The 25,639-nt window shown below is 35.1% G+C and overlaps 1 protein-coding gene across 1 annotated transcript in view; it reads right to left on the bottom strand.

The window, feature by feature from the left end:
* Window positions 1-25,404, bottom strand: part of LOC106139355 (TNF receptor-associated factor 4) — an 84,690-nt gene extending 59,286 nt beyond the window's left edge. The window contains exons 1-2 of the mRNA XM_013340797.2: window positions 25,329-25,404; window positions 12,981-13,032 (exon numbers count right to left, since the gene is read on the bottom strand). Coding sequence (XP_013196251.1) covers window positions 12,981-13,032; window positions 25,329-25,363 — 87 coding nt within the window. The 5' untranslated portion in view covers window positions 25,364-25,404. The remainder of the gene's footprint in view (window positions 1-12,980; window positions 13,033-25,328) is intronic.
* Between the last annotated feature and the right edge of the window lie 235 nt (window positions 25,405-25,639).

Consider the following 25,639-nt stretch of genomic DNA (forward strand, 5'->3'; position numbering starts at 1 on the left):
TATTTGTCCCTAAAACCTGAAGGAGGCCCAATTTGACTACAACTTAATTCTGTTACTATTTCTAATAAAATGCGCAATTTTCAATTCTAATAATTGTTTATTTTAAACTTTTATACAAAATATTATCCCATACATTGAGTAGGTACCGCCACAAGACAACAACAAGAACTTAATAATACCAACTGTCAAAAAAAAAAAGAATTACCAACCTTTCTTTTTTTTATATAAACACTAGCTGTGCCCGCGACTTTGTCCGCGTGGAATAGTTATTATGGGCATCATTGAAGCCCTCAAGGATGAATAATTTTCCCCGTTTTTTTCACATTTTCCATTATTTATTTGCTCCTTGTGATGTTATATAGCCTAAAGCCTTCCTCGATAAATGGTCTTTTCGACGCAAAAATAATTTTTCAATTCAAACCAATAGTTCCTGAAATTAGCGCGTTCAAACAAACAAACTCTTCAGCTTTATAATATTAGTATAGATTGCATATACTTTAACAAACTCCGAAGTGAAATAGTATAATGCCAGACAAAAGATGCACGCTCAATATAAGCGGCATAAGAATCTTTGCTTATTGTCTATGGTCCGAACGGCTTAAATATAATTTAAAGATTGAAAGGCACCAAGGGTTCCATCTGTGACCAGGTGACCGCGTTCCCTCACGTCCTTACCCTCTTCAGTATTGTTTACTAATTTACATTAAAATGTAAGGAGTTATAACGCTCCAACAACTTTGACTTAAGGCGAAGTACTGATGGGTTAGTTAACTACTGAGGCGCCTACCTAAGACATCAACGGTTTAATTCAAATTGAAATTATTTATTTCAGACGGTACATCAAAGTGTTAGTATACAAAAGACCTTATACATTAGTAAGCATATAAAAAAAAAACAAATGAGATATTACTTTTTATAGCGGTACCAATCGGGAGCACTTCGAACATTGACATACACCTGTTCTCAGTGCCTCAAAATGGGACTAATGAAGAGAATGTTACCTATATTTTTTTAGTTTTAAATTAAGTGCATTTTTTGTTACATTAATCGATTCAAATGTGTACTAATACGCAATGAATTGGAATATAAGAGCTTTCAGTTTCTTAGAGAAAATTTGAATATTAAACTCAGAAATAAAAATAAAGTAAATGGATGCCAATGATTGTCAAACCTGCAAAATAACTGAAAGAGAAAATACTTTTGAAAAAACTTTCCATCAATTTGTGTACAAAAAATTGACCAATATTTGAACTCAGATCAGATGGGAGTCGCTTCGTGTAAAAACCTGACTCACCCAATCCAGGATCCATGGTCAAAGGCATACCCCGGGCTCCTCCCCCAGAGTGCTGAGGATGAACCGGTACTAAAGCCGGGAGGAAGCATGAGCTTTATCCATAAAAATTGTCATCATTATTTCAAATTTATCTTTTTAAGATTAGGTTTAGTTAATTTTAATTGGTTATCAATTTCATGTCTTAATATAATTAAATTTATTTAATTATTAAGTAAAATTTATTTTTCTTAGATTAGGTTTAGTTAATTTTAATTGATTATCAATTTAATGTCTTAATATAATGCAATTAAGTTTTTTCATTTCAAAATTTTCTTATAAAACGACTCGCCCTTAACAAAGTATTTTAATATCCCTCACTTGAATATACTCAAATTGGGCCTTTTCAGAGGTCACTGATCCTGAGATTAATCTTTCAATTTCTACTATAACAAAGAGGCTGACATTGTGCTGCATCTACACGAGATAACATCTGTCCTGTCTGTCTGTTTGTAACGTGAATCATAGGAAAGTAATTCATTATACTGATATAATGCATTCGTTTGTATTTGTATGCGGTTTACGATTGTGGTCCTGAGAATTTTCGGGCGGATAAGATATTTGTCTCGATGTTAAAGTCTGTTTGGGCACGTTTTTAATTTGTCAACATTGACATTAAATTATACAACAAATATTGTCTTTAAATTTTTATGTTTGATACAGTTAACCCATTTTTTAAATTCCTTCTACAATAAGATCTACTTATTTAAAACCGTCTTTTTTACTTGTCTTCCTATCAGTGGTGTAAATTCATTTTTCGCTAAAAAATATGTTAACCTAAATATAATAAAAAAAACCCTGTCGATATCACAAGGATTTGTCTTTCAATTCACTAGGCAGAAGACAAAATCTTACATAAAAAAGGTAAAGACCGCCATGTCATTTGGCAAAATATAAATTATGAGTTAAGGCATTTTCTAAAAAAAAAAGTATTTTTAGAAATCTCCTTAGCCTATGAAACCTGACCCAGGTTTCATAGCTAAAGTGTTACTTACATAACAATTATTACATCACACAATTGCACAAAACTGATAATGGGATAAAAATGACAAACTATCCTAAAAGTCATTTATGCAAAGAAATTAATGTTACAATTTAAATGGAAAGAGACCCAAGTCATTAGTGATGCCGAATTGTCGATTGTTGCGTTATCGATAAAAACTAAAATCTCATTGAGAATTTACTATCGTTGGAATCTCGTAAAATTGTATTTTATTATTTAATATATCTCACTACGATAAAGTGCTGAATAGATTAAATTTATTGAAGTTGACTTCCGAGATGCTTATCAATAAGTAAGTCAAATTGACTTTTGTACTCTCAGCGGGGAGAGAAGTGGCTGACTATGTATTGTATTTTTTTGGCTATCAACTCAACGAATATATTTATTTCCTTGAAAGATTTTTACATCCATGGTAAAGATAAAAAAGATCACCCAGCGTTACATGCGTTAATATACGATGAACCACACAGCGATAAACTATCGATATCGATAGACTACCGGCATCACTTCAACTCATGCGCAACAAAGATGAAAAGATAACCACCTAGTGATGACTTACAGGCATTAGGTGATGGAAGAGAGTGTGATATCACGCTCCGATGACCGTTTCGGACGTAACTTTAAAACTGATAGGATAATTACTAAACAAATGAACACTTCAAAAAGAATAATTTTAGAAGTAACACGAGCAAGTATTAAAACTAAGTAGAACTGTACTTGATTTTACTCTTAGTAAGTAAAAAACCCATCGCCTTACAAATTATATATATGTATAAATAGTCTTACGACTTTACTCGTAGTTTTTACGAAGATACATATATACCTACATATAATCACGTCTTAACCCTTACGGGGTAGACAGAGCCAACAGTCTTGAAAACAGGCCACGCTAAGCTATTTGGCTGAATTATAGAATTGCTGAAAAAATCCTAAGTTTATAAACCTATCCCTTAGTCGCCTTTTATAACATCCATGCGAAAAAGATAGAGTGGTCCTATTCTTTTTTTTATATTGGTGCCAGGAATCATACCGCTTCTAATTCACCTTATTCTTAAAATACCATCATAAGTTTATAACCCATAAATCTTTTGCTGAGAAAATTCTCTAGCCTTAAAAGTAGTGTTTTCTGCTCTTTATATAGTCCGCACTGTCCACGCTAAGCCGGGAACACAAGAATCCAAACAACAAAAGTCTAAGACGTCCACAAATGACACCGATTCAAAATTCATTTGAATAATTCATCGCCTACCATACAAAATGCATGGGAGCTGTATGGTAATGATATAATGCGTGTTTGAGGTCAGTGCGGGTCAAACGCTTTATCTAACTGACCATCTGATTGACTATTTATGATCTAAGCCTGTTAGGTACGACAGTTTCGAATGTAAGGTATAAGATATGATATATTGATTAAACAAATCTTTGAAGACCACATGTGTAAGTACATTTGCGTCTGCGCAGCATGAAAGATGATACAACAATTTTAGCGCTCTTTTTATTAGTAAACTTACGTAAACATTATCACGTTAAATATATATGTATCTTACTCCAAAGTGTCCAATAAAAACATTAATTTTGTCCAGAATGATGTACTTCCTGTACCACCTTCAAGCATTAAAATACTCCAATTAAAAAATAAAATAGGGTCAGTCTTTTGTCCCGGTTGCTTCATCCGAATAAGGACCTGGGATCCACCATTACTATGACCAAGGAGTTAGTTAGTCAGGGAATAACGTAATTGACTGTCTGAACCTAATCCTTAACTTGACCTTTGACGCTATCAATCCAATAAAATTTCTTCAAATAATAACCCCAATTACATTAAATATTCACGTTAATAGTTCTAAAAGGTAATAAATCTTTGGAAACAATAGTTCGGTCATTTGAATATCTTTCTCATTGTCACATAATGTTCCCATCGTATTTATGAGAGTAATCATAATAAATCGTAACATTAACCGGCGCGCGCGCAGCACCATTAAAAATGGACCGGTGTCAAAGGCGATCGCATCAGATCTAAGTATGTAACGATGATAAGAGTTATTCTCAGATTGTCTAAATTATATGAGTAAAGTTAAAAATGTTTTAGTAAAACAAAAAAAATTACATAATCTAAGTTTTGGTTAATTAATATTAAATTTTGGTGCAAATTTTATTATAAACATTATTTGTTTGTTTGTAAACATTTCATTTCAAATACTTACATAATACAATGACGATAAAGTTTTAATTAGAAATATTATTAGTTATTTTATTAAAAGGGTTAAAAAATTATTAATTCGTATATTTTCTACATCCTACAATAACATAGAACATATTATTATAAATTTGAATGCAAAGAATCAGGTCAAGAGTACCCGAAACCGCCGAGCTTGCATGAAGAGAGGAAGTATACAGAGATCATGGCAAGTGGAAAGATGTAGGCTCTGCCTACCCCTGCGGGAAAGAGGCGTGATTTTATATTATCTTATGTTATGTTAAATGACTTCTCTCTTTAATTCAGTAAGTTCAGAATAACCCAACGAAATTCGTTCAGTCGAAAATAAATCGGATGTGTGACCTATGACTGCCATGATTTACACTCGATACGTTACGTGTCCGTCTGTCCGTATTAAGCCAAGATGGAATGTGCTATGGTGGCAAACACTAACATTAATACAGACGCGATTAATGACTTTTAGTATCTATACTAATATTATAAAGCTGGAGAGTTTGATTGAACGCGCTAATATCAGGAACTACTGGTTCGAATTGAAATTTTTTTTTTGCGTTGAATAGACCATTTATCGATAAAAGCTTTAGGCTATATAACATCACGGTGGAACTATAAGGAGCGAAGAAATAATGGAAAATGTGAAAAAAAAAACGGAGAAATTATTCATCCTTGAGGGGGGCAATGATGCCCAGAATAACTATTCCACGCGGCCGAAGTTGCGGGCACAGCTTGTTAGAAAAATACCTAAGATAATAAGGTTGTTTTAATAAGATTAATAAAAAGTTCATCAGTTAGTTTTTCTTTTTATCTATACCTAATATGTTTTATTTTGATTTACCTAGTTGATATTGATTATTTCACCATCTTATGGAAATGTTATCTAATTAGGTATACATCTCCCCTTAACTCTCTCTAGAACAATTTATTACAAGACTTTTAACTTACATCTCATCTTTAGTCTATTACCGTATGGTCACCACAATAGGGACTTTCTTCATTCTTGACTTATAAAATTCCATATATGTAGGTACATTAACGTCGGTAAGTGATGCACAGATAATGTAGTCGTATCTTGTGAGATTGGTTCTCACAAGATACGACACTATTTGTAAGCATTAGATTGATATCAAAACTGTTTTCAAAGAACTAATATAATAAGTAAGTACCTAATTTTAGTGTCCGTTCTGCTAAGCTTTAGAAAAACCTCCCACAGGATACGAGATCTGCTCTTAATCTAAGTTTATATAGTCCACAAAACACTAATCAAAAGACTATACCTATTCTGATCCATCTAACAATTGGGTGTAATGATATTAATGTAAGTTTATATAGGATGACTTTTAATACAACTGCATAAATTTAACTGTTAAGTGTACTCATCTAAAAGATATTTAAAAACGTTAAAAGAAAAATATCGGTTCATATTTCAGAAAGTACGAAAAAAAATAAAAGTATCAAAATCCACGATCCTAAATACGTAATATCACCCCGGCCGGCTGAAAAGCGACGCGTAAGATTCAGAGGTCAACGACACAACATTCAGCTGAGCGATCTCGACAACTCTGTACTTTACTTGATATTGATACTAGAAAAATAACTTCTTTTTCAGACATTTATTTACATGTTTAGTTTTAATTTCTTTTTGTAGTATTGGTCTTTAATAAAGCGTGTGACGTAGTTTTTGAGGGTTTTTTAAATGTGAAAATGATGACGATTAATTTACATAAAAATAGGCTCAAACGGCTCAGAAGCATGAGTATAGTCTATGTTTAAAAGGATGCAGTTGTTTTAAATGTCACCCTGTATATTTATTATTTATGAAGGTATGTTTATCATAATTGCCTCTGTCTACCCCGCAAGGAATATAGACGTGACTATATGTGTATTTATGTCCAAGACAAACTGTAATTGATTAACGAATAAGTACCTAATTATAATCATCTCAGTACTTCAACGAAAAGTTATTAAAATTTAAAGTCCTTATTTTCAGGTTAACGTTTAAAAAGTAAGTACATACATACTATTATCACGTCTATATCCCCCGCGGGGTAGACAGTGTTAACAGTCTTGAAAAGACTGAAAAGCCACGTTCAGCTGTTTGGCTTAATGATAGAATTGAGATTCAAATAATGACAGGTTGCTAGGCCATCGCCTAAAAAAAGGATCTCAATTTTATAAGCCTATTTCTTAGTCGCCTTTTACAACATCCGTGGAAACGAGATAGAGTGGTCCTATTCTTTTTTTATTGGTGCTGATAACCAAACGGTACAAAAAATAAAAAAGTTAGTATTTTAAATATAAAAATTTCGCTTGTATAAAAATTTTAAAATTGATTTCTCTAAGATAAGAAAAACTTTACGATTAAATTACTTAAAATGAACATCTCTTGAACAATTACAATATCTGAAATAACACACTCTAAAAATGTAATTTATCCTCTGCATCGTAACTCACAATAGTAAAAAAAATATATAATAATCACGATCATTGTAAAAAGACATGTCCGCCTCTCGCCTCGGAGCTTATAAACCATTCAATGATTTAAACTAGCCCATTTATAGTCATTTGTAATAAAATATAGCTGTCATTCTGTGATGAGCATTGAAGGTATAATGGAGTGATAAAAAATAAGGTAACGGCTATTGAGACTAATAAGCAGACATTTAATACTGACACTAGAGTATCCTATATATTTTGACGGTCTCTGTAGCGCAGCGGTAGTACGCTTGTCTGTCCCACCGGAGGCCTCGGGTTCGAATCCCGGCCAGGGCACGATGAGATGTTATACTTATAATGTTATACTTATAAGATGATGTTATACTTATAAGAATTCCTTGCCAAATACTGTAAGAGGTGTACTACTACCGTTGTATTTTTGGCGTAAATAAATAAATAAATAAATGACAAAAGCACTTTATTGATTGGCCTGGGTCTTGGATGTTTTTCTATATAGTAAGTATCTATAATAATAATATAATCTGTAATATTATAAAGTTGAAAAGTTTGTTTGTTTGAACGCGCTAATCACAGGAACTAGTGGTTCGAATTGAAAAATTCTTTTTGCGTTGAATAGACCATTTATCGAGGAAGGCTTTAGGCTATTTATCATCACGCTGCAACTATTAGGAGCGAAGTAATAATGGAAAATGTGAAAAAAAAGGACAAAATTATTCATCCTTGAGGGCTTTAATGATGCCCAAAATAACTATTTCACGCCGACGAAGTCGCGGGCACAGCTAGTTATAAATATTCATGATTTCAACAACGTTTTCACGGCTGGACGATATCAAATCCACACTAGGAGTAATTATTAGCCTTTACGAATTCAAAGGGGTGTATTCAAAGATCTATTATAATAGATCAAGTTTCTTTTATTTCTTGTCTATTTATAATTTTAATATTCGTGTGAAATAGTCAAGGGATGTTTTTAACAACGATTGAATTTAAGGGTTGTGCTTTCTGGACAAAGAAGTATAAAGAATGGGATGATGTTGTTGTCATTCGATAGGGTTATCTGGGCTATTTAATAATTTACCTTTGTCAGTCTTGAGAAGAGTCACAGAAGAAAGCTGAAGAGTTTATTTGTTTGAACGCGCTAATCTCAGGAACTACTGGTTCGAATTGAAAAATTGTTTTTGTGTTGAATAGACCATTTATCGAAGAAGGCTTTCGGCTATATAACATCACGCTTCAACTATTAGGAGCGAAGAAATAATGGAAAATGTGAAAAATAAACGAGGGAAATTATTCATCCTTGACGGCTTCAATGATACCTAAAATAACTATTCCACGCAGACGAAGTCGCGGGCACAGCTAGTTTTAAATATAAACACATGAAAATTTTAACATATATAAGCTAATACACCGTTATAACTATAACAATGCTTTTAATCTGCGCTGCCTCTTTGACTATGGATTTTCCTTTTTATTTTGGTTGACTGGAAGAAATCCCGATTGGGATAAGTCCGCCATTGTACATATTCTTTTATATTCAATAACTGTTCTGATTTTGTTATATTTATTTTTATGTGCAATAAAGAGTTTACAAACAACAAACAATTAATCAAATGAGGTGGTAATTAAAGATATCACGGTGTCGTCAAATATTTGGAAGCTATTTGGAAAACAATACCTACGGTTGCATTGTACACTTGTAGGCAGATGCATTTCATACGTCTGTAAACATAATTAATAAATCAGTTTTCGATCAACAAATATACATATGTACATGATACGGATGAAATGATGACAGTATTGAATGTCAATGACGAAACGGAATATTGATTATAGATATTATCATCAGCGTGCCGTGTGGTTCCCGGCACCAATACAAAAAAGAATAGGACCACTACATCTCTTTCCCATGGATGTCGTAAAAGGCGACTAAGGGATAGGCTTACAAACTTGGGATTCTTTTTCAGGCGATGGGCTAGCAAGCTGACAGCTTGCAGGACTAGCCCATCGCGTTATTTGAATCTCAATTCTATCATTAAGCCAAATAGCTGACCATTCAGTCTTTTCAAGGCTGTCGGCTCTGTCTACCCCGCAAGGGATATAGACGTGACCATATGTATGTATTTATGTTATCATCAGCGAAATGACCAATCGTAGATTTCAAGACCTAGGTGCTATTCTTAAGTGCCTTGAACCACACGGTAACTTTTTAAATATCTTTGTTATATTTAAATTTCTTTTTTATTTGTGGATGAAGCGAAGGAAGTATGCAGTTATCGTGGCAAGTCGAAAGCTATAGTCTCTGCCTACCCCTCCGGGAAAGAAGCATGTATGTTATATTTATTCATCTTTAAAGTTTCTTTGTTTTTCTACACTCGGCTGCACATGCAAATGGTCACACGAACCCACATGATGACCATATGTCATACATTTGTGCGTGAAACGAGACCACTGGTGCCTTTTGTTCGAATCCTTATGGTAATTATTGTTTTATTGGTAGCAAAAAAAATGGTACAATGGGTTCAAAAGTCGTTAGACCATAAAAATTTAGGCTCTCGTCGGCCCCTGTTCTTGTCTTTTGTCTACGTTTTTGTTCAATTTCAAGATGTAAGTTTTTTTTTTCAAATAAGTGTCGTGTGGTTCCCGGCACCAATAGAAAAGAGAATAGGACCACTAAATTTCTTTCGCATGGATGTCGTAAAAGGCGACTAAAGGATAGGCTTATAAACTTGGTATTTTTCTTTAAGGCGACGGGCAAGCAACCTGTCACTTTATATTTGTCTTTTAGGCGATAGGCTAGATTTGAATTTCAATTCCTAACGTTTATAGCCAAACAGCTGAACGTGGCCTATCAATCTTTTAGAGACTGTTGGCTCTGTCTACCCCGCGAGGGATATAGACGTGATTTTATGTATGTATGTATGTTACCATCAAATCAAGTTGCTACTCGGCGACGCAGTGAGTTCTCACGGTAGGTCTGCGGTTGGCCCTCCCACAGGCAGGGCTGCCAACTGTGCAGAACAGAAATCCGCGGGAAAAATCTATAACCATCTTTTTTATGAAACAACTACAACAAACTTTTTTTAGTTTCGCCTGCAATTACAGATTATACAGACATGAATCACTCATCCAGAGACTGGAGAGATGCCCGAAAACAAACAGCCATAAGAAATTCCAAGACATTTCTGCTATTATTTATTTATGTTGCCGTGTGTTTCCAATGCATCAATACAAAAAAGAATAGAACCGCTCCATCTCTTTCCCATGGATGTCGTAAAAGGCAACTAAGGGATAGGCTTACAAACTTGGGATTCTTTTTTAGGCGATGGGCTAGCAACCTGTCACTATTTGAATCTCAATTCTATCATTATGCCAACTAGCTGAACGTGGCCATTCAGTCTTTTTAAGACTGTTGGCTCTGTCTACCCCGCAAGGGATAGAGACGTGACCATATGTATGTATGTATGTTTATTTATACTACTGCCTGCGTCTATATTCAAGACAAGTACTGTCATATCTCTTCGATGGGCATCTTCGTCTACAATTCTACATCGTCACTTACCATCAGGCAAGAAGGAAGAAAAATGCCAATTATCCAATATTGAATAAAAAAAAGAGTTCTGGAAGATCGGGCTATTTCCATTTTTCTTGACGTTTACATACATACATAGGTAAATACATAAAATCACGCCTCTTTCCCGGAGTGGTAGGCAGAGACTACATCTTTCCACTTGCCACGATCTCTGCATACTTCCTTCGCTTCGTCCACATTCATAACTCTCTTCGTGCAAGCTCGGCGGTTTCGGGTACTCTTGACCTGACCCTTTCTCTTTTGACGTTTACCGAGACAATTTCGGAATTCTGAGATAGCTGGCAACCCTACCCATAGGCCTCCGATATAAGCGCGGTTGCAGAGTGATTTCACACGTGCACGCGAAATAAAACTGTATTGTCATGACAATCTTCATATGTTTATTATGTGGTTTCGCTTCCAATTTCAAACTACTGAATGCTAACTTAAAAAATCTGAAATCCAGTGATAAAATTGTGAGGCAGTTAGGTGGTTGGGACTATATCCACCTATAAAACTAAGTTTAGAAATGGCGTAGGTAGTGTAGTTTACCCCTCAGTTTTAACTAAAATTGGCAATCCATAAAAAATATACCTATATAATTTTTTCTTAAAAAAAAGAATTTTTCAATTCGAACCAGTAGTTCCTAAGATTAGCGCGTTCAAACAAAGAAACAAACAAACTCTTCAGCTTTATAATATTAGTTTAGATTTAGTTGGGATACCTTTATGTTTAGAAGTTCAGTGTTGCTCTCATTAAGAAATGAGACGATGATACTTACTACTATTGCCGTGCGACTTTTACACACAGACATATAATCACATCTATATCATCTTGCGGGTAGACAGAGCCAACAGTCTCGAAAAGACCAATAGGCGACGTTCGGCTGTTTGTCTTAATAGAACGTGCAACTTTTAGAACTTAATAAATCCTTACAACTGGTTTACATTGCAAGGTCGTCTTAAAAGGTGAATGACACTTGATCTATCTATCTATTGAACTATATGCTCATTGTAATAAGGTTTATAATTAAAAAAATTTGCTAGCTATTGGTAGGTATATCTAATCCGCTCTGATATACCGTGTCAAACTCCAATGTTTTGGGTGAATAGTATTGATTTTTAATTGACGAATTAACTGATATTTACCAGATTTGCGACTAGATTTTTGTATAGGAACAAAAAGCATGAACAATTTTGTTTGTAGCTGTAGCAAATGCGATAATTTAACTAGTATTTTTCACGCGGCTCCTTGCTTGGAGTATCAGATAAAGTTTGTAGCTGGTCAAATGTATAATTGCCTTTATTTGGTCGGATATCGTACCTATATAACTGTAAGATCCGTGACATGTTATATATCAATGATATTAAAAAAAAATTATGTTGTCTTCATTGTAACTGTCATAGTTGTTTTTTTAACTAGAACTAGCTGTGCCTGCGACTTAATTCGCCTGGAATAGTTATTTCGGTCATCATTGAAGCCCTCAAGGATGAATAATTTTCCCCCTATTTTTTACATTACTACATTCTTTTTCAAAACTGTATAATTCACAGTATTATGAAAAATGTCACTTTCAAGGCAAGTTAGTTCTTATTTAAAAAGCCTAGACCCTATCGGACCACCTGCCACCTACATTCTTTTGATCAATTGCAAGCAAGTAAGTCAATTTAAATTACAAGAATTTATTTATAACCGACAACCATAAACTAAATAATTTAATTTGAAGCGCTCACATGCTTTCTTATTACGCACGCGGGGGTAAAAACAAAGGGTCCCTTTTACAACACTCTAATTTTATTACAATTACACTTTTAAACAGTTTTACAGGGCAATAAAATGAATTCTCCCCCGTTTTCTGTGGCGCGCTTCTGTTGTTGATGGTATTTGTAAATAGCGCCATCTTGCGGCAGCTGGTAGAACCACTTTATAGTTTTACGATGCCACGCGCGGCGCGAGCGCAGAGAACGCTCGTGAGTGCTACTTATTTTGTGCTTTGTAAGTGCATAAAAAATTATATACATACATATAGTCACGTCTATATCCCTTACAGGGTAGACAGAGCCAATAGTTATATGATTTGAACCTGATCCTACCTAGTTACCTATTTAACTTTATTTAGCGTCTATTATTATTTAGTGCCGTGTGGTTCCCGGCACCAATTCAAAAAAGAATAGGACCACTCCATCTCTTTCCCATGGACGTCGTTAAAGGCGAATAAGGGATAGGCTTACAATTTTGAGATTCTTTTTTAGGCAATGGGCTACCAACCTGTCACTATTTGAATATCAATTTTATCATTAAGCCAAGCAGCTGGTCATGGCCTTTCAGTATGCCTGCCTGTTGCCTGTTGGTTCTGTCTAGCCCGCAAGGGAGATAGACGTGATTATGTTTTGTTTATAAAACTTACCTTGGCGTAATCAACAGGCGATGCATTGACCGGACAGGTGAACAACCCCTCGCTGAAACAAACAAAATTAGTGTTGATTTTCTTTCATTTGAAAATTTTTATGCAAACAACCTCAATCAATGGATGTCGTAAAAGGCGACTAAGGGATTGGTTTATAAACTTGGGATTCTTCCTTTAGGCGATGGGCTCCTGCAACCTGTCACTATTTAAATCTCAATTCTATTAAACAGCCAAACAGCTGAACGTGGCCTTCCAGTCTTTTCAAGACTGTTGGCTCTGTCAACCCCGTAAGGGATATAGACGTGATGATATGTATGCGTGTAAAAAAAATTCCTTTACTTTTAATTCAGATGTTTTTACCAACTTAAAGGGCAAGGCTAAGAGTAAGTAACCGTGAAATTACATTTTAATTACATTGAGTGTATTTAGCGGTTCGTTGTAAGTCGTTAATGGCGATTAACAATTAATTATAGACATTACAGCTCTTAATAACACATGGGTTTCGTTATCGGGCACCACCTTCCGTTCGTCGCGTGTTTGTTTGTTTGTATGTATGTACAGCCAAGTGAAAAAGTGTCACAGTTCGCGCAATTTAACTTGACGGGTCGGAAGTTAGCTGCGAGTGACATTCCGCGCACAAAAGTGATTAGTGCACAAAATTAATGCGTGTCTGTGCATGCCAGAGTGAGATGTAAGACTTGGGCTGAGAGATAGAGAGAGAGAGCGCATTTCCTTTGCGCACACCTGTTTTTGCGAAGCACTACTGAGTAGCCTTCCATGTGCACTTCGAATCACTTATTTTGCAAGTAGTTAATATTATTTGAAAAAAAGTTATTTAGATTACGCGCATGAAATTTCTGTGCATTATCTTATCTTCTCTCTATATCTCTTTAGTTAACTTAAGTAATGCAGAGATATAAATGAAGCTAACAAGGACATAAGTTTTATCCTTCACGATATAGCCCCACAAATCGTAAACTTGTTCTATTATTTTCAAATAATTAATTATTATTTCCAATTTATTTACCTATTGATTTCGATAAAATATTGAATTTTTAAACATTTCATTCCGGGAGCCGAGATATTCAATTTATTTTTCGTATTTCATTTTATTTTTTAATAACTAAATTTTTTTCTATTTAAGTATATATAATACTTACAACAAACTCATGTGACAATTTCAAACATTCATCATTAAAGTTTTCTTCATGTTTTTTTTTATCTTACTGGAATAACATTTTTCTCACCGACAGTACCGACTCTCAATGGAGCATCATAAAATCATTATTATCTCAGTATGCGGCGGAACGTTCAGACAGCCGACAATAGCAGCCGACAATATGTCTAGAATATTTTGCATTGTGATCAATATATTATTGACAAAAGAATATATAAGATATATCCTATCCTACTACTATTATAAAGGCGAAAGTTTGTATGGATGTATGGATGTTTGTTACTCTTTCACGCAAAAACTACTGAACCGATTACCATGAAATTTGGTATGTAGGTAGCTGAAGACCCAGAATAACACATAGGCTACTTTTTATCCCAGAGTTCCCGCGGGATTGAAAGGGTTTCCATGCGGACGAAGTCGCGGGCGGATTATACTTATATAAGAATATAAGTATAATCCTACTAATATTATAAATACGAAAGTTTGTATGTCAAGATGTTTGTTACTCTTTCACGCAAAAACTACTGAACCGATTACGATGAAATATGGTATGTAGGTAGCTGAAGACGCAGAATAACATATAGGCTACTTTTTATTCCGGCGTCCCCGCGGGAATGATTCCACGCGGGCGAAGTCGCGGGCGGCTTCTAGCTTATTTTAGATATTTCCAATTTAATCAAACATACTCTAAAACCAGTAGGTACTTAGATATTTTGTAAGCCTAGAAACGAAATGTTTATTAATGTATATAAAATTCATTTTTCATATTTTCTTATAAAAAAATAGCTTATAGTTTCTTAACACGCCGCTAACTGCTAGAAGACTTAATTCTAATGCTTTACTTAATAAGTATATCACAATAAATCTACACACTTTTTCCAACTCTAAGTGAGCCATTAAATATTCATCCCGTTAATAGCCACCACAAATAATTACCATAATTAATCACTAAATAAAATTTGCACTATCTTTTTGTCATCGAATGTACCAGCACCATCTACTGCCACCACTTAAATTTAAACTCTATTTTTAAAGGAAATAAAACCGATTTTCCAATATCACCGTCTAACTAGTGTTAAGATAACTTTTTTCGATGTTAATTAGTGTATAATGCAATGAAAATGGCGTGGTTTGTTCTGTTAGTTTTTGTTATGATCTCTTCTCTCTCGGTTTCCGCATCGGGGTGTGGTTTAATAAGCTGTATAATTTGCCCGATGGACCATGAGTTTTGAGGATTTGTTGGATCTAGCACAAGTAGTAATTATCAGGTCTACATACGTAATGGCAAGAAGGGCACTCGGAGTGGTTTTAGTGGGTAGACTGGTACATTAGGTGCCGGGAGTCCCACACTCTCCCGGGTGAAGACCCGGGGGGTTCTCCGTTAAAAGGATTTCCCCTTGGATAACAAAAAAAAAGTCTACATACATACATATAGTTACGTCTATATCCCATGCGAGGTGGACAGAGCTAACAGGCGCGAAGACTGATAGGCCACGTTCAGCTATTTGGCTTGATGATTGAATTGCGATTAAAATTGTGACAGGTTGCTAGCCCGTCGTATAATTAAAATAGAACTCTGACAACAAGAAAATATATAATATGTAGACGAAGTCGCGGGCACAGCTAGTACCCGCGACTTCTTCCGCGTAAAATAGTTATATTGGGCATCCTTGAAGCCCTCAATGATGAATAATTTTCCCCGTTTTTTCACATTTTCTATTATTTCTACCCTCCTAATACTTGCAGCGTGATGCTATATAGCCTTCCTCGATTAATGGTCTATTCGATGCAAAAATAATTTTTCAATTTGAACCAGTAGTTACTGAGATTAACGCGTTCAAACAAACAAACACTTTAGCTTTATAATATTAGTATAGATAATGTGAATAACCTTTATATAAAACCAGTAAGGATTACCTAATCATTACGTCAGTGTACTCAATCATGACACTTGATTTTTCTAATTATCATTAATGATTCATGATCACAATCAATATGGCGTTCACACGAATGTTAAACTGTAGCCGATGTTCCGCGTTTTCGACATTTGCATATATGTATGAAGAAACATGCAAACATACAACAGTAAACAACGGTATGAAACAGTGTTCATCTTAGGAATTTTCTAAGTTCACTCTTTCTAAAGTATAGGTAGTACTTTCTTTTTCAAGACTGTTAGCTCTGTCTACCCCGCAAAGGATATAAACGTGACTATATGTATGTATGTATGGTACCTTCATTTGTTTAAGTGGTCCAATAAGTTTTTCCTTTATAACAAGATCGAAATTATTCAGAAAAACTCATTAAAAAACAATAATTTAGTATATATGTCGTAATAATTTAGTGTATACGTATTTAGTTATGTAACCTCTGTAAAAAATAGTTTATTTTTGAAATATCATAAAGTAATTATATTTTTTTTTTTGCTTCGGCGACAAATGTAACTTCAAGTTCCTAGATTGTTCATATTACTTCAAGTAAGTCCTTGTAAATTTACCAGAAATTAACACTAAACACTCTATACGTAATAAAAATATTTTTTAACTCTCCAAACGTGCAAATTACATAATTTTAATAATAGGTACCTAACCTATGTAATGCGATCTCCATCATTATGTTAGTATATGTAAGCACTACTTATACATATACTCGTAGTACATTATCAAGAAACTATGTATATTCATAGCGTTAAATTACAAAAGTAGATCAAGTAGACTGTAAACACGATAAATTGATTGATGTGCCGGTGAACAACTTCATAAATACATACATATAACCACGTCTACATCCCTTGCGGGGTAGACAGAGCTAACTGTAAAAGTAAAAGTATAAGAAGTAACAGACTTCATACATAGATTTTATGTATGTACTGAAACTTGTACTGAATAAACTTTGAAGACATCAAAAGACATTGGCGTGAAGCACGGTGGCCGTACATACATACATACAAACATACATAAAATCACGCCTCTTTCCCTGAGGGGTAGGCAGAGGCTACCTCTATCCACTTGCAACGATCTCTGCATACTTCCTTCGCTTCATCCACATTCATAACTCTCTTCATGCAAGCTCGGCGGTTTCGGGTACTCTTGACCTGACCCTCTACCAAGACGACATTGGCGTGAAGCATGTTGGCCGTTCTGCCGGAAAATCGCCCGTCAGGCAAACTGTTGCTAGTTGTTGCTGAGAGAGATTTATTTCAATTTTTTTTTTCATTTCATTCGCGCGTTTCTAAGATTTACAATCGTCTTGGTACTTCGTGATGTTAATAGTGCGCATACGTGTTCGAGTCGTGTGACCATTGCGCTGTGTCTACCCCGTAACTAAAGTATAAAGACGTGATTTTGACGCTATTTTTTATCCCCCGACGGAAACAGAGGGGTGTTATAAGTTTGACATGTCTCACTGTCTGTGTGTCTGTCTGTCTGTAACATTGTAGTATACTAAGCAATTCACTTTAACTTTAACACAAAATATATTCATAAGTCGTAGATAACAAAAAAATATAAGTAGCCCCTCAACGCGACGTATTTCTTAATAATGATAACTTAATACAGACTAAAGTTAAAATTTAGTTCTTTTATTTTAAGGCTACAATTTAAGGCAGCCTCTAGCCTTATTATACTGTCAAAGCTGATTAAGAATTTCAATTATTGATATAATTTCATAGTAAATCCTAATTTTTATACACTTAGAACGGTAAGCTCATGAAATAGCTGTGCCACCAAGTTCCTCCCGAGCCGTGTACCAACATAACCTGACCTCAACATAAACAAAAGTGCCCAGACCGGGTGTAACCCACACCGCTGGGGAACCGCACCATCCGCTGACTCGTAACATGTTGTAACATGTTTTTCTTCAATATTGTAACTTGTAACGTGCACTAGTTCAATGTGAATCTATCTATATACATATAATAAAATAGTAAAAATATTTTGTCTGTACATTTAGTATTTTCGACTGAAATGGATAGAGGGACACTTAGAATGAATAATAGAAAGCAAAAATATTTTTTTTGAATTTCTTGTCTGTCTGTATGTATGATCACGATTATCTCCGAAAGTACTGGACCGATTTACTTCAAACTTTCACCAATTGCTTTGTTTTAAATCAGAAAAACATTAGAAGTTTGTTTCATCAAAATCCGTTCACTAAAAAAAAAGTTATCGTCATTTGAATGAACTCAAGGCATGAGTTTGCCTGCAAATAAGTTTACGCGGAAAAATTCGAAATTTACGAGGTCGAAGTCGCGGGCAACAGCTAGTTTACAATAAATATTACATTGGGTAACGATTGATTATTCTCTCTCTCTCATCTCTAAGTATTCCCGGTTGCATCCTCCGCAGAAGTGTTTCAGAGCAAAGGGGCCTCATAACAATTGATTAAAACACAATTATATTTTTAAACTTTTACAATTAAAGCCAATAAAAATAAAACTCAATTAAAATAAATCAGGTCAACAGTACCTACCCGAAACCGCCGAGCTTGCATGAAGAGAGTTATGATTGTGGATGAAGCGAAGGAAGTACGCAGAGATCGTGGCAAGTGGAAAGAGGTAGTCTCTGCCTACCCCTCCGGGAAAGAGGTGTGATTTTATGTATGTATGTATGTAAAATAAAATTTGGCATGAAAGTAAACTTTAACCAGGTGTTATCCTGAGAATCAGCAAATAATGGATTTTTAGTGCCACTTCAGATAAAAACCACTGCACATCTTTTCAGATGCAGTAAACGGCGACTAAGGACTAGGATTCCTCTTGTAGGTGATGGGCTAGCAACCTGTCACTATTTGGATCTCAATTTCACCATAAAGCTGGACACGGCCAAGTCTCTTCAAGATTGTTAGCTCTGTCCACCCCGCGAGGGATATAGAAGTGACTATATGTGTTAAGAAGGAAGATACTGTACATCACTTTGGTCCATGACATTACGAAGTATTTAGTTGATAGACAATTAAAATGCCATTCTATTTCCAATTCCTTGATTAGTATAATCGCTGCACACAGATACAACGGCTTTTTATTCGTCTTCATTAGCGAAATTGCTGAATTAATGCTATAGTTGACTCCTACGACTAGAGACTTGATACCGTATCGTTCGCGCCTTAAACCACAAGGCACTTCCTTCTTCAATAGGGAGAATAAGGCACAGGATGATCGAAGTATTAAATATCGTATCTAATTGGAAAATATCTTGCAAAAATCTCGATCAACGCTATCAATTTCAAATGTTACGGTCACTACACGCTATCCAGACGAATTGGCGATCGTCTAGATCTATAACGATTCTCATCACGAAACGCCATAACTAACCGTGTGGTTCCCGGCACCAATACAAAATAAAGAATAGGACCACTCCATCTCTTTCCCATGGATGTCGTAAGAGGCGACTAAGGGATAGGCTTACAAACTTGGATTGTTTTGTAGGCGATGATCTAGCAACCTGTCATTTTTTGAATCTCAATTCTATCATTAAGCTAAATAGCTGAACGTGGCCATTCATTCAGTCTTTTCAAGACTGTCGGCTCTGTCTACCCCGCAAGGGATATAGACGTGGCCATATGTATGCATGTATGTAAACGCTTTAAAAGTGTTATATGTGCTATCGATCATTACTGCTTATGTTTGTCGGATACTGCATAATGCCTGTCAGATGGGCTGTATTTATGTGCTTAGTAATGTATTATCGAAGAATTGCAAGAACGTGTAATCTTTAACGCACATTAAACATTGTAGGTAGGTAAATTGAATGTAAGTGATTAATTTTATTACCTCACAACGATGTTTGTATTAGGGTTGCCGATCACTCGCATATCACGCCTCTTTCCCGGAGGGATAAGCAGAGATTAGATCTTTCTATTCCCCAGTAACATTACGATCAATGTGTACTTCTTTTATTAAATCCTCCTAATTAACTTTTAAAGACGGACTCGGTGGCGCAGCGGTAATACGCTTGTCTGTGACACCGGAGGTCCCGGGTTCGAATCCCGGTCAGGGCATCATGAGAAACGAACTTTCTCTGACTGGTCTGGGTCTTGTATATTTATCTACATAAGTTATTATTATTAAATATAGTATCGTGGAGTTAGTATCTCGTAACACAAGTTTCGAACTTACTTCGAGGCTAACTCAATCTGTGTAATTTGTCCCGTATATATTTATTATTTATTTTTTATATGTAAAAATCCAAATCCTAAGCCATTCTATATGGAATAAAGAATTTTATTTTGAAGCGGGCGGAGTTGTGGTCGAAAGCTAGTGAAGTAATATTTATCCATCCATACTTAATACAAAGAAAAGATTAAAAAAAAAATTTTTTTTTATTAATAACACGAGCTACTTGACCCATTTTTATGAAACAAGCACATAGTTATTCTTTAGGAGTAACATTTAACAAAAATATATTACAAATAATCACGTTTAAATCCCCTGCGGGATAGACAGGGCCAACAGTCTTTAAGAGACTGATAGACCTCGTTCAGCTGTTTAGCTTAATGATAGAATTGAGATTCTGATAGCGACAGGTTTCCAGCCCATCGCCTAAAATAAAATTCTTTTAAATTCCCACATAAGAGAAACTTATTTATAGGGATAGGCTTACAAACTTGCGATTCTTTTTTAGGCGATGGGTTAGCAACCTGTCACTATTTGAATCTCAATTCTATCATTAAGCCAAATAGCTAAAGGTGGTGGTAAAAATTCAGTCTTTTCAAGACTGTTGGCTCTGTCTACCCCGCAAGGGATATAGACGTGACCATATGTATGTATGTATAAGAGAAACCCGGGCAAAAATCTAGTTGTTAAATTAACATTGACAAGAATACTGTTTCCCATTAATCAATATGAAGATAAGATTCACAGAAAATGCAATTAATAAGGGAGTAATCATTAATATTGTATTGTCAATATTGACAATATCGATAAGGCGTGAAATATAGCATCCTCGATATAATATACAGTCGGGAACAGATAAACCTGACCTCTATACATACATAGACACATCAAGTCTGTATAGGTCAGTTTTATTACTTTCGCTAGGATTATGAGCATAAATTGAAATGTATGCTTAATCATTTATATTCATTTATGCTTAATTATTCATAATTAATCTAATTCTGTGTGATTAAAAGAAAATGGTGGCCGATTTTCTGTCAACCCATCGTAGGAGAGAGATTAAGATTCAAATAGGCTCACATGGGTATAGTTTTATTTCACACAGGCATAGACTTTTATGAATTTTGGAAGGAAAATATGCAAATTTATTATTCTGTCAAAAAACGTTTACGCTTAATTTATGTTACTTATTAGAAATTATGAACCCCCTCTTGTACCTACACTCACACGTACATTATCTCACACCAAAAATATTATACTTTTAAAAATATTACATACATACATACATATGATCACGTCTATATCCCTAGCGGGGTAGACGGAGCCACCAGTCTTGAAAAGACTGATAGGCCACGCTCAGCTGTTTAGCTTAGTGATAGAATTGAGATTTAAATAGTGACAGGTTGCTAGCCCATCGCCTAATACAGGAATCCCAACTTTATAAGCCTATCCCTTAGTCGCCCTTTACGACATCCATGGGAAATAGATGGAGTGGTCCTATTCTTTTTGTAATGGTGCCGGGAACCACACGGCACCATATTATTATAATTACATATATATATGTATATATATATAATTCAGCAGGTGGGCGTGGACATTTGCGGCACAGTTAAATAACTTCTGATAGTGTCATCGTTGTCCTATATGATATAATTATACTTGTTCTGGTTTCCAAATAAATATATCTTATTTTTTTTTTTCAATTATCTTTTTCTAAGCCAAGAAAGCAACTATCAATCAGTCATTTATTTTCGCATTAAAACTAGCTATAACAAAACTACGACAATTGCTACCATCCGGCCGGTTTACTAAAAGGCAGATGGTGCAGTTTGCCTGCGACACGCATAATTACGGTTATACAAGTACGTAATTAGAGCTTCAAACCTGTCCTTTCATGGAATATCCATAGAAGATGCACCACTAGGTTTGTAAATAGGGCTGCCACTTCGTCAGGATCGACACAGAGTCGCAGGGAACCCTGTAGGATTGGACGTTATTACTCTGGGAGACAAGTGTATCATTTAAGTACATACATACATACATATGGTCACGTCTATATCCCTTGTGGGGTAGACAGAGCCAACAGTCTTGAAAAGACTGAATGGCCACGTTCAGCTATTTGGCTTAATGATAGAATTGAGATTGAAATAGTGACAGGTTGCTAGCCCATCGCCTAAAAAAGAATCCCAAGTTTGTAAGCCTATCCCTTAGTTGTATCATTCAAGACTTTTTTAAATACGATAACTATCCCAACTTATGAAATCTTTTGAAAAGAGCAAAAACGATATTAGGAAGTAAATAATTGTAAAATAGGTCAGTAAAATTTAGTTTTTGCGCAGCTTATGTTCTTTACATACATACATATGGTCACGTCTATATCCCTTGTGGAGTAGACAGAGCCAACAATCTTGAAAAGACTGAATGGCCACGTTCAGCTACATTAGTTCATTCTTTACATTTCTATGTTATTAGAGAATGTTGAATAGTGGAACGATTTATTTTTATTTCGTTTGTTGATTTTTGACTTAAAATTCATTTATTCATTTTTTTGAGTAACTTTCTTATAATATCTCCCGCCAAACACGTAACTCTAACTCTTAAATCTAACTTGAACCTTAAAACCTATTTTTACTCCAATATGAATAATAATATCAGTAATACCTAACCAACCCTAGATACGTCTAGGTAGTCTAGGTCTAGATAGTCAAGGTCTGGGGATGCATCAGTTAACTGTCCATATCCGTACGTCTTAACGGTAAATAGAAATCACATCAATTTGCGTATAGTACATTTTTTAACACAATTTGAATTGTCTAGGATCAAAGTTTACATCAGATGGCAAGTATGATAGTGATATTGAAAGGAGAGTGAACGCGGGGAACATGGTGAATGGAGCTTTGCATGCCTTTATGAGCAGTCAGAAACTATCCAAAAAGGCTCGACTGGCTGTGCACAGGGGCGTGTTGGTCCCGACATTAATGTATGGGAGTGAAAGTTGGGTATGGCAAAAGAAGCATGAAAGCAGAATAAATGCAGTGGAAATGAGAGCGTTAAGGAGTATGATGGGTGTGAAATTGAGTGACAGGATAAGGAACAGCGTGATAAGGGAATGTTGTGATGTGAAAGAAGATGTAGTTACAGGAATAGAAAAGGGTATGTTAAGATGGTTCGGTCATGTGGAGAGGATGAATGAAAGCAGGTTGACTAAGCAGATATACAAGGAGAGTGTGGAGGGAAAGGTCGGAGTGGGAAGACCTAGACGAACGTATCTTGATCAAATTAAGGACGTCCTGGTAAAGGGTCAGGTCAAAAGTACCCGAAACCGCCGAGCTTGTATGAAGAGAGTTATGAATGTGGACGAAGCGAAAGAAGTATGCAGAGATCGTGGCAAGTGGAAAGAGGTAGTCTCTGCCTACCCCTCCGGGAAAGAGGCGTGATTTTATGTATGTATGTATTTGAATTGTCCACGGACTTGTGCCGTGTGGTTCCCGACACCAATACAAAAAAGAATAGGACCACTCTATCTCTTTCCCATGGATGTCGTAAAAGGCGACTAAAGGCTAGGCTTGGAAACTTGGGATTCTTTTTTACGCGATGGGTTAGCAGCCTGTCACTATTTTAAAATAAAATAAAAAATAAATAAATTTCAATAATTCTATCATTAAGCCAAATAGCTGAACGTGGCCATTTAGTCTTTTCACAACTGTTGGCTCTGTCTACCCCGCAAGGGATATAGACGTGACCATATGTATGTACATATGTATGACTTGTCCACAGCTTCGCTCGCGTAAACCAAAATAACTCGTTCATATCATTCCTGTTACAATGAATTAATAAATCTCTAATAAAATAATAAATCTTATTTGCAAACTAAAATCATACATTAACAAGTATTATAGATTTATCTGTATTATTGGTCCATAAGATTTTTTAATTGAAAATTTCAAAATGGCCGTTATTCGAATGTTCTCGAAGGGGAGAACTGCAAGAGAATATCCTGAAATTTCCACGGAAAATAAACGAGAATTTTCGCAGACGAAGCTGCGGGCATTTTTTTGTCTCACAATAAGAACTAATAATAATTTTGAGCTATAAATAAAAAAGTTAGTAGTATAAATATACATTTCTGAAGAATTAATATAAAAACTTGACAATGACCTCTCGTGAGATGACTCAGTCGTCATAATTACTTAAAAATGCTAATTTAATTGCCGTTCATCATAATTTTAACTATGTTTAAATTAAATAAACTGATTACATATTATATTCTCTTAAATAATTCACAGAGTATTCGTTTTATTTATTTTTAAGTAGAGGCCGCCCGGGACGAAAAATAGTTTATTTGTTATTCTGGGTCTTCAGCTACCTACATACCAAATTTCATCATAATCGGTTCAGTAGTTTTTTCGTACATGGCAATAATATGTATTCTTACAATTATGCAAAATGAACATACACTTGCATAAAGCCACGTCTATAACCCTTGGGGGTAGACAGAACCAACAGTCTAAAAAAGACTGACAGGCCACATTCAGCTGTTTGGCATAGGTAATGATAAAATTGAGATTCAAATAGTGACAGGTTGCTAGGCCATCGCCCAAAAAAACAGAATCCCAAGTTTGTAAGCCTATACCTTAGTTGTATCATTTTCTGAGCCTAAACCTTAGTCGCCTTTTATGACATCCACGGGAAAGAAATGGAGTGGTCCTACGCTTTTTTGCATTGGTGCCGGGAACCACACGAAAATGGAAATTTATGAAAATTAACATAACATCTAAGTAGCACGATTCTAAACAAAACGACAGAGACATAACATTGTATCAATTAATCAAAAGAAAACATTTACATGGCTTCACATGTTAAGAACTTGACAATAAGAACACGCGTAGAATTACAATGGCGGACGCTAAATAGGCACGACCCGTATGCGTTAGCGCATCCCATATTCAATAATTTAAAACACCTCTCCTAAGTATGGGAAACATGTATGCATAGACAATATAGAACTTTAAACACTTAACAAAAGGTTGCTAACACACACATAGGAGTACATACATACCTGTTCACTTTAAACAGAAGTCCAACTGGTGTCATCGCAATTTAAAAAAAAAAACACTTCACTTCGAAATACGAATTTCCACAAATCACGTTCGATTTTTCAAATGTTTGCGTTTTCCTTTTTATTGTTCGTAGGTACTTTAATTAAATAAAATTGTTCGAAAAAAGAATACTTTTTAAACTCAAAGTTGTTTTTTTTTATAAATTAAATTTCAATTAACAACGAACCAGATACAATAGAGCCAAAACCGATGTATCGATTCAATATCGACTCTGGAACAGAGTGTTTGATCGATTGCAGACGTTGTGGCC

Source organism: Amyelois transitella, chromosome 5 (genome assembly GCF_032362555.1).
Source record: "Amyelois transitella isolate CPQ chromosome 5, ilAmyTran1.1, whole genome shotgun sequence".
NCBI classification, from domain to species: domain Eukaryota; kingdom Metazoa; phylum Arthropoda; class Insecta; order Lepidoptera; family Pyralidae; genus Amyelois; species Amyelois transitella.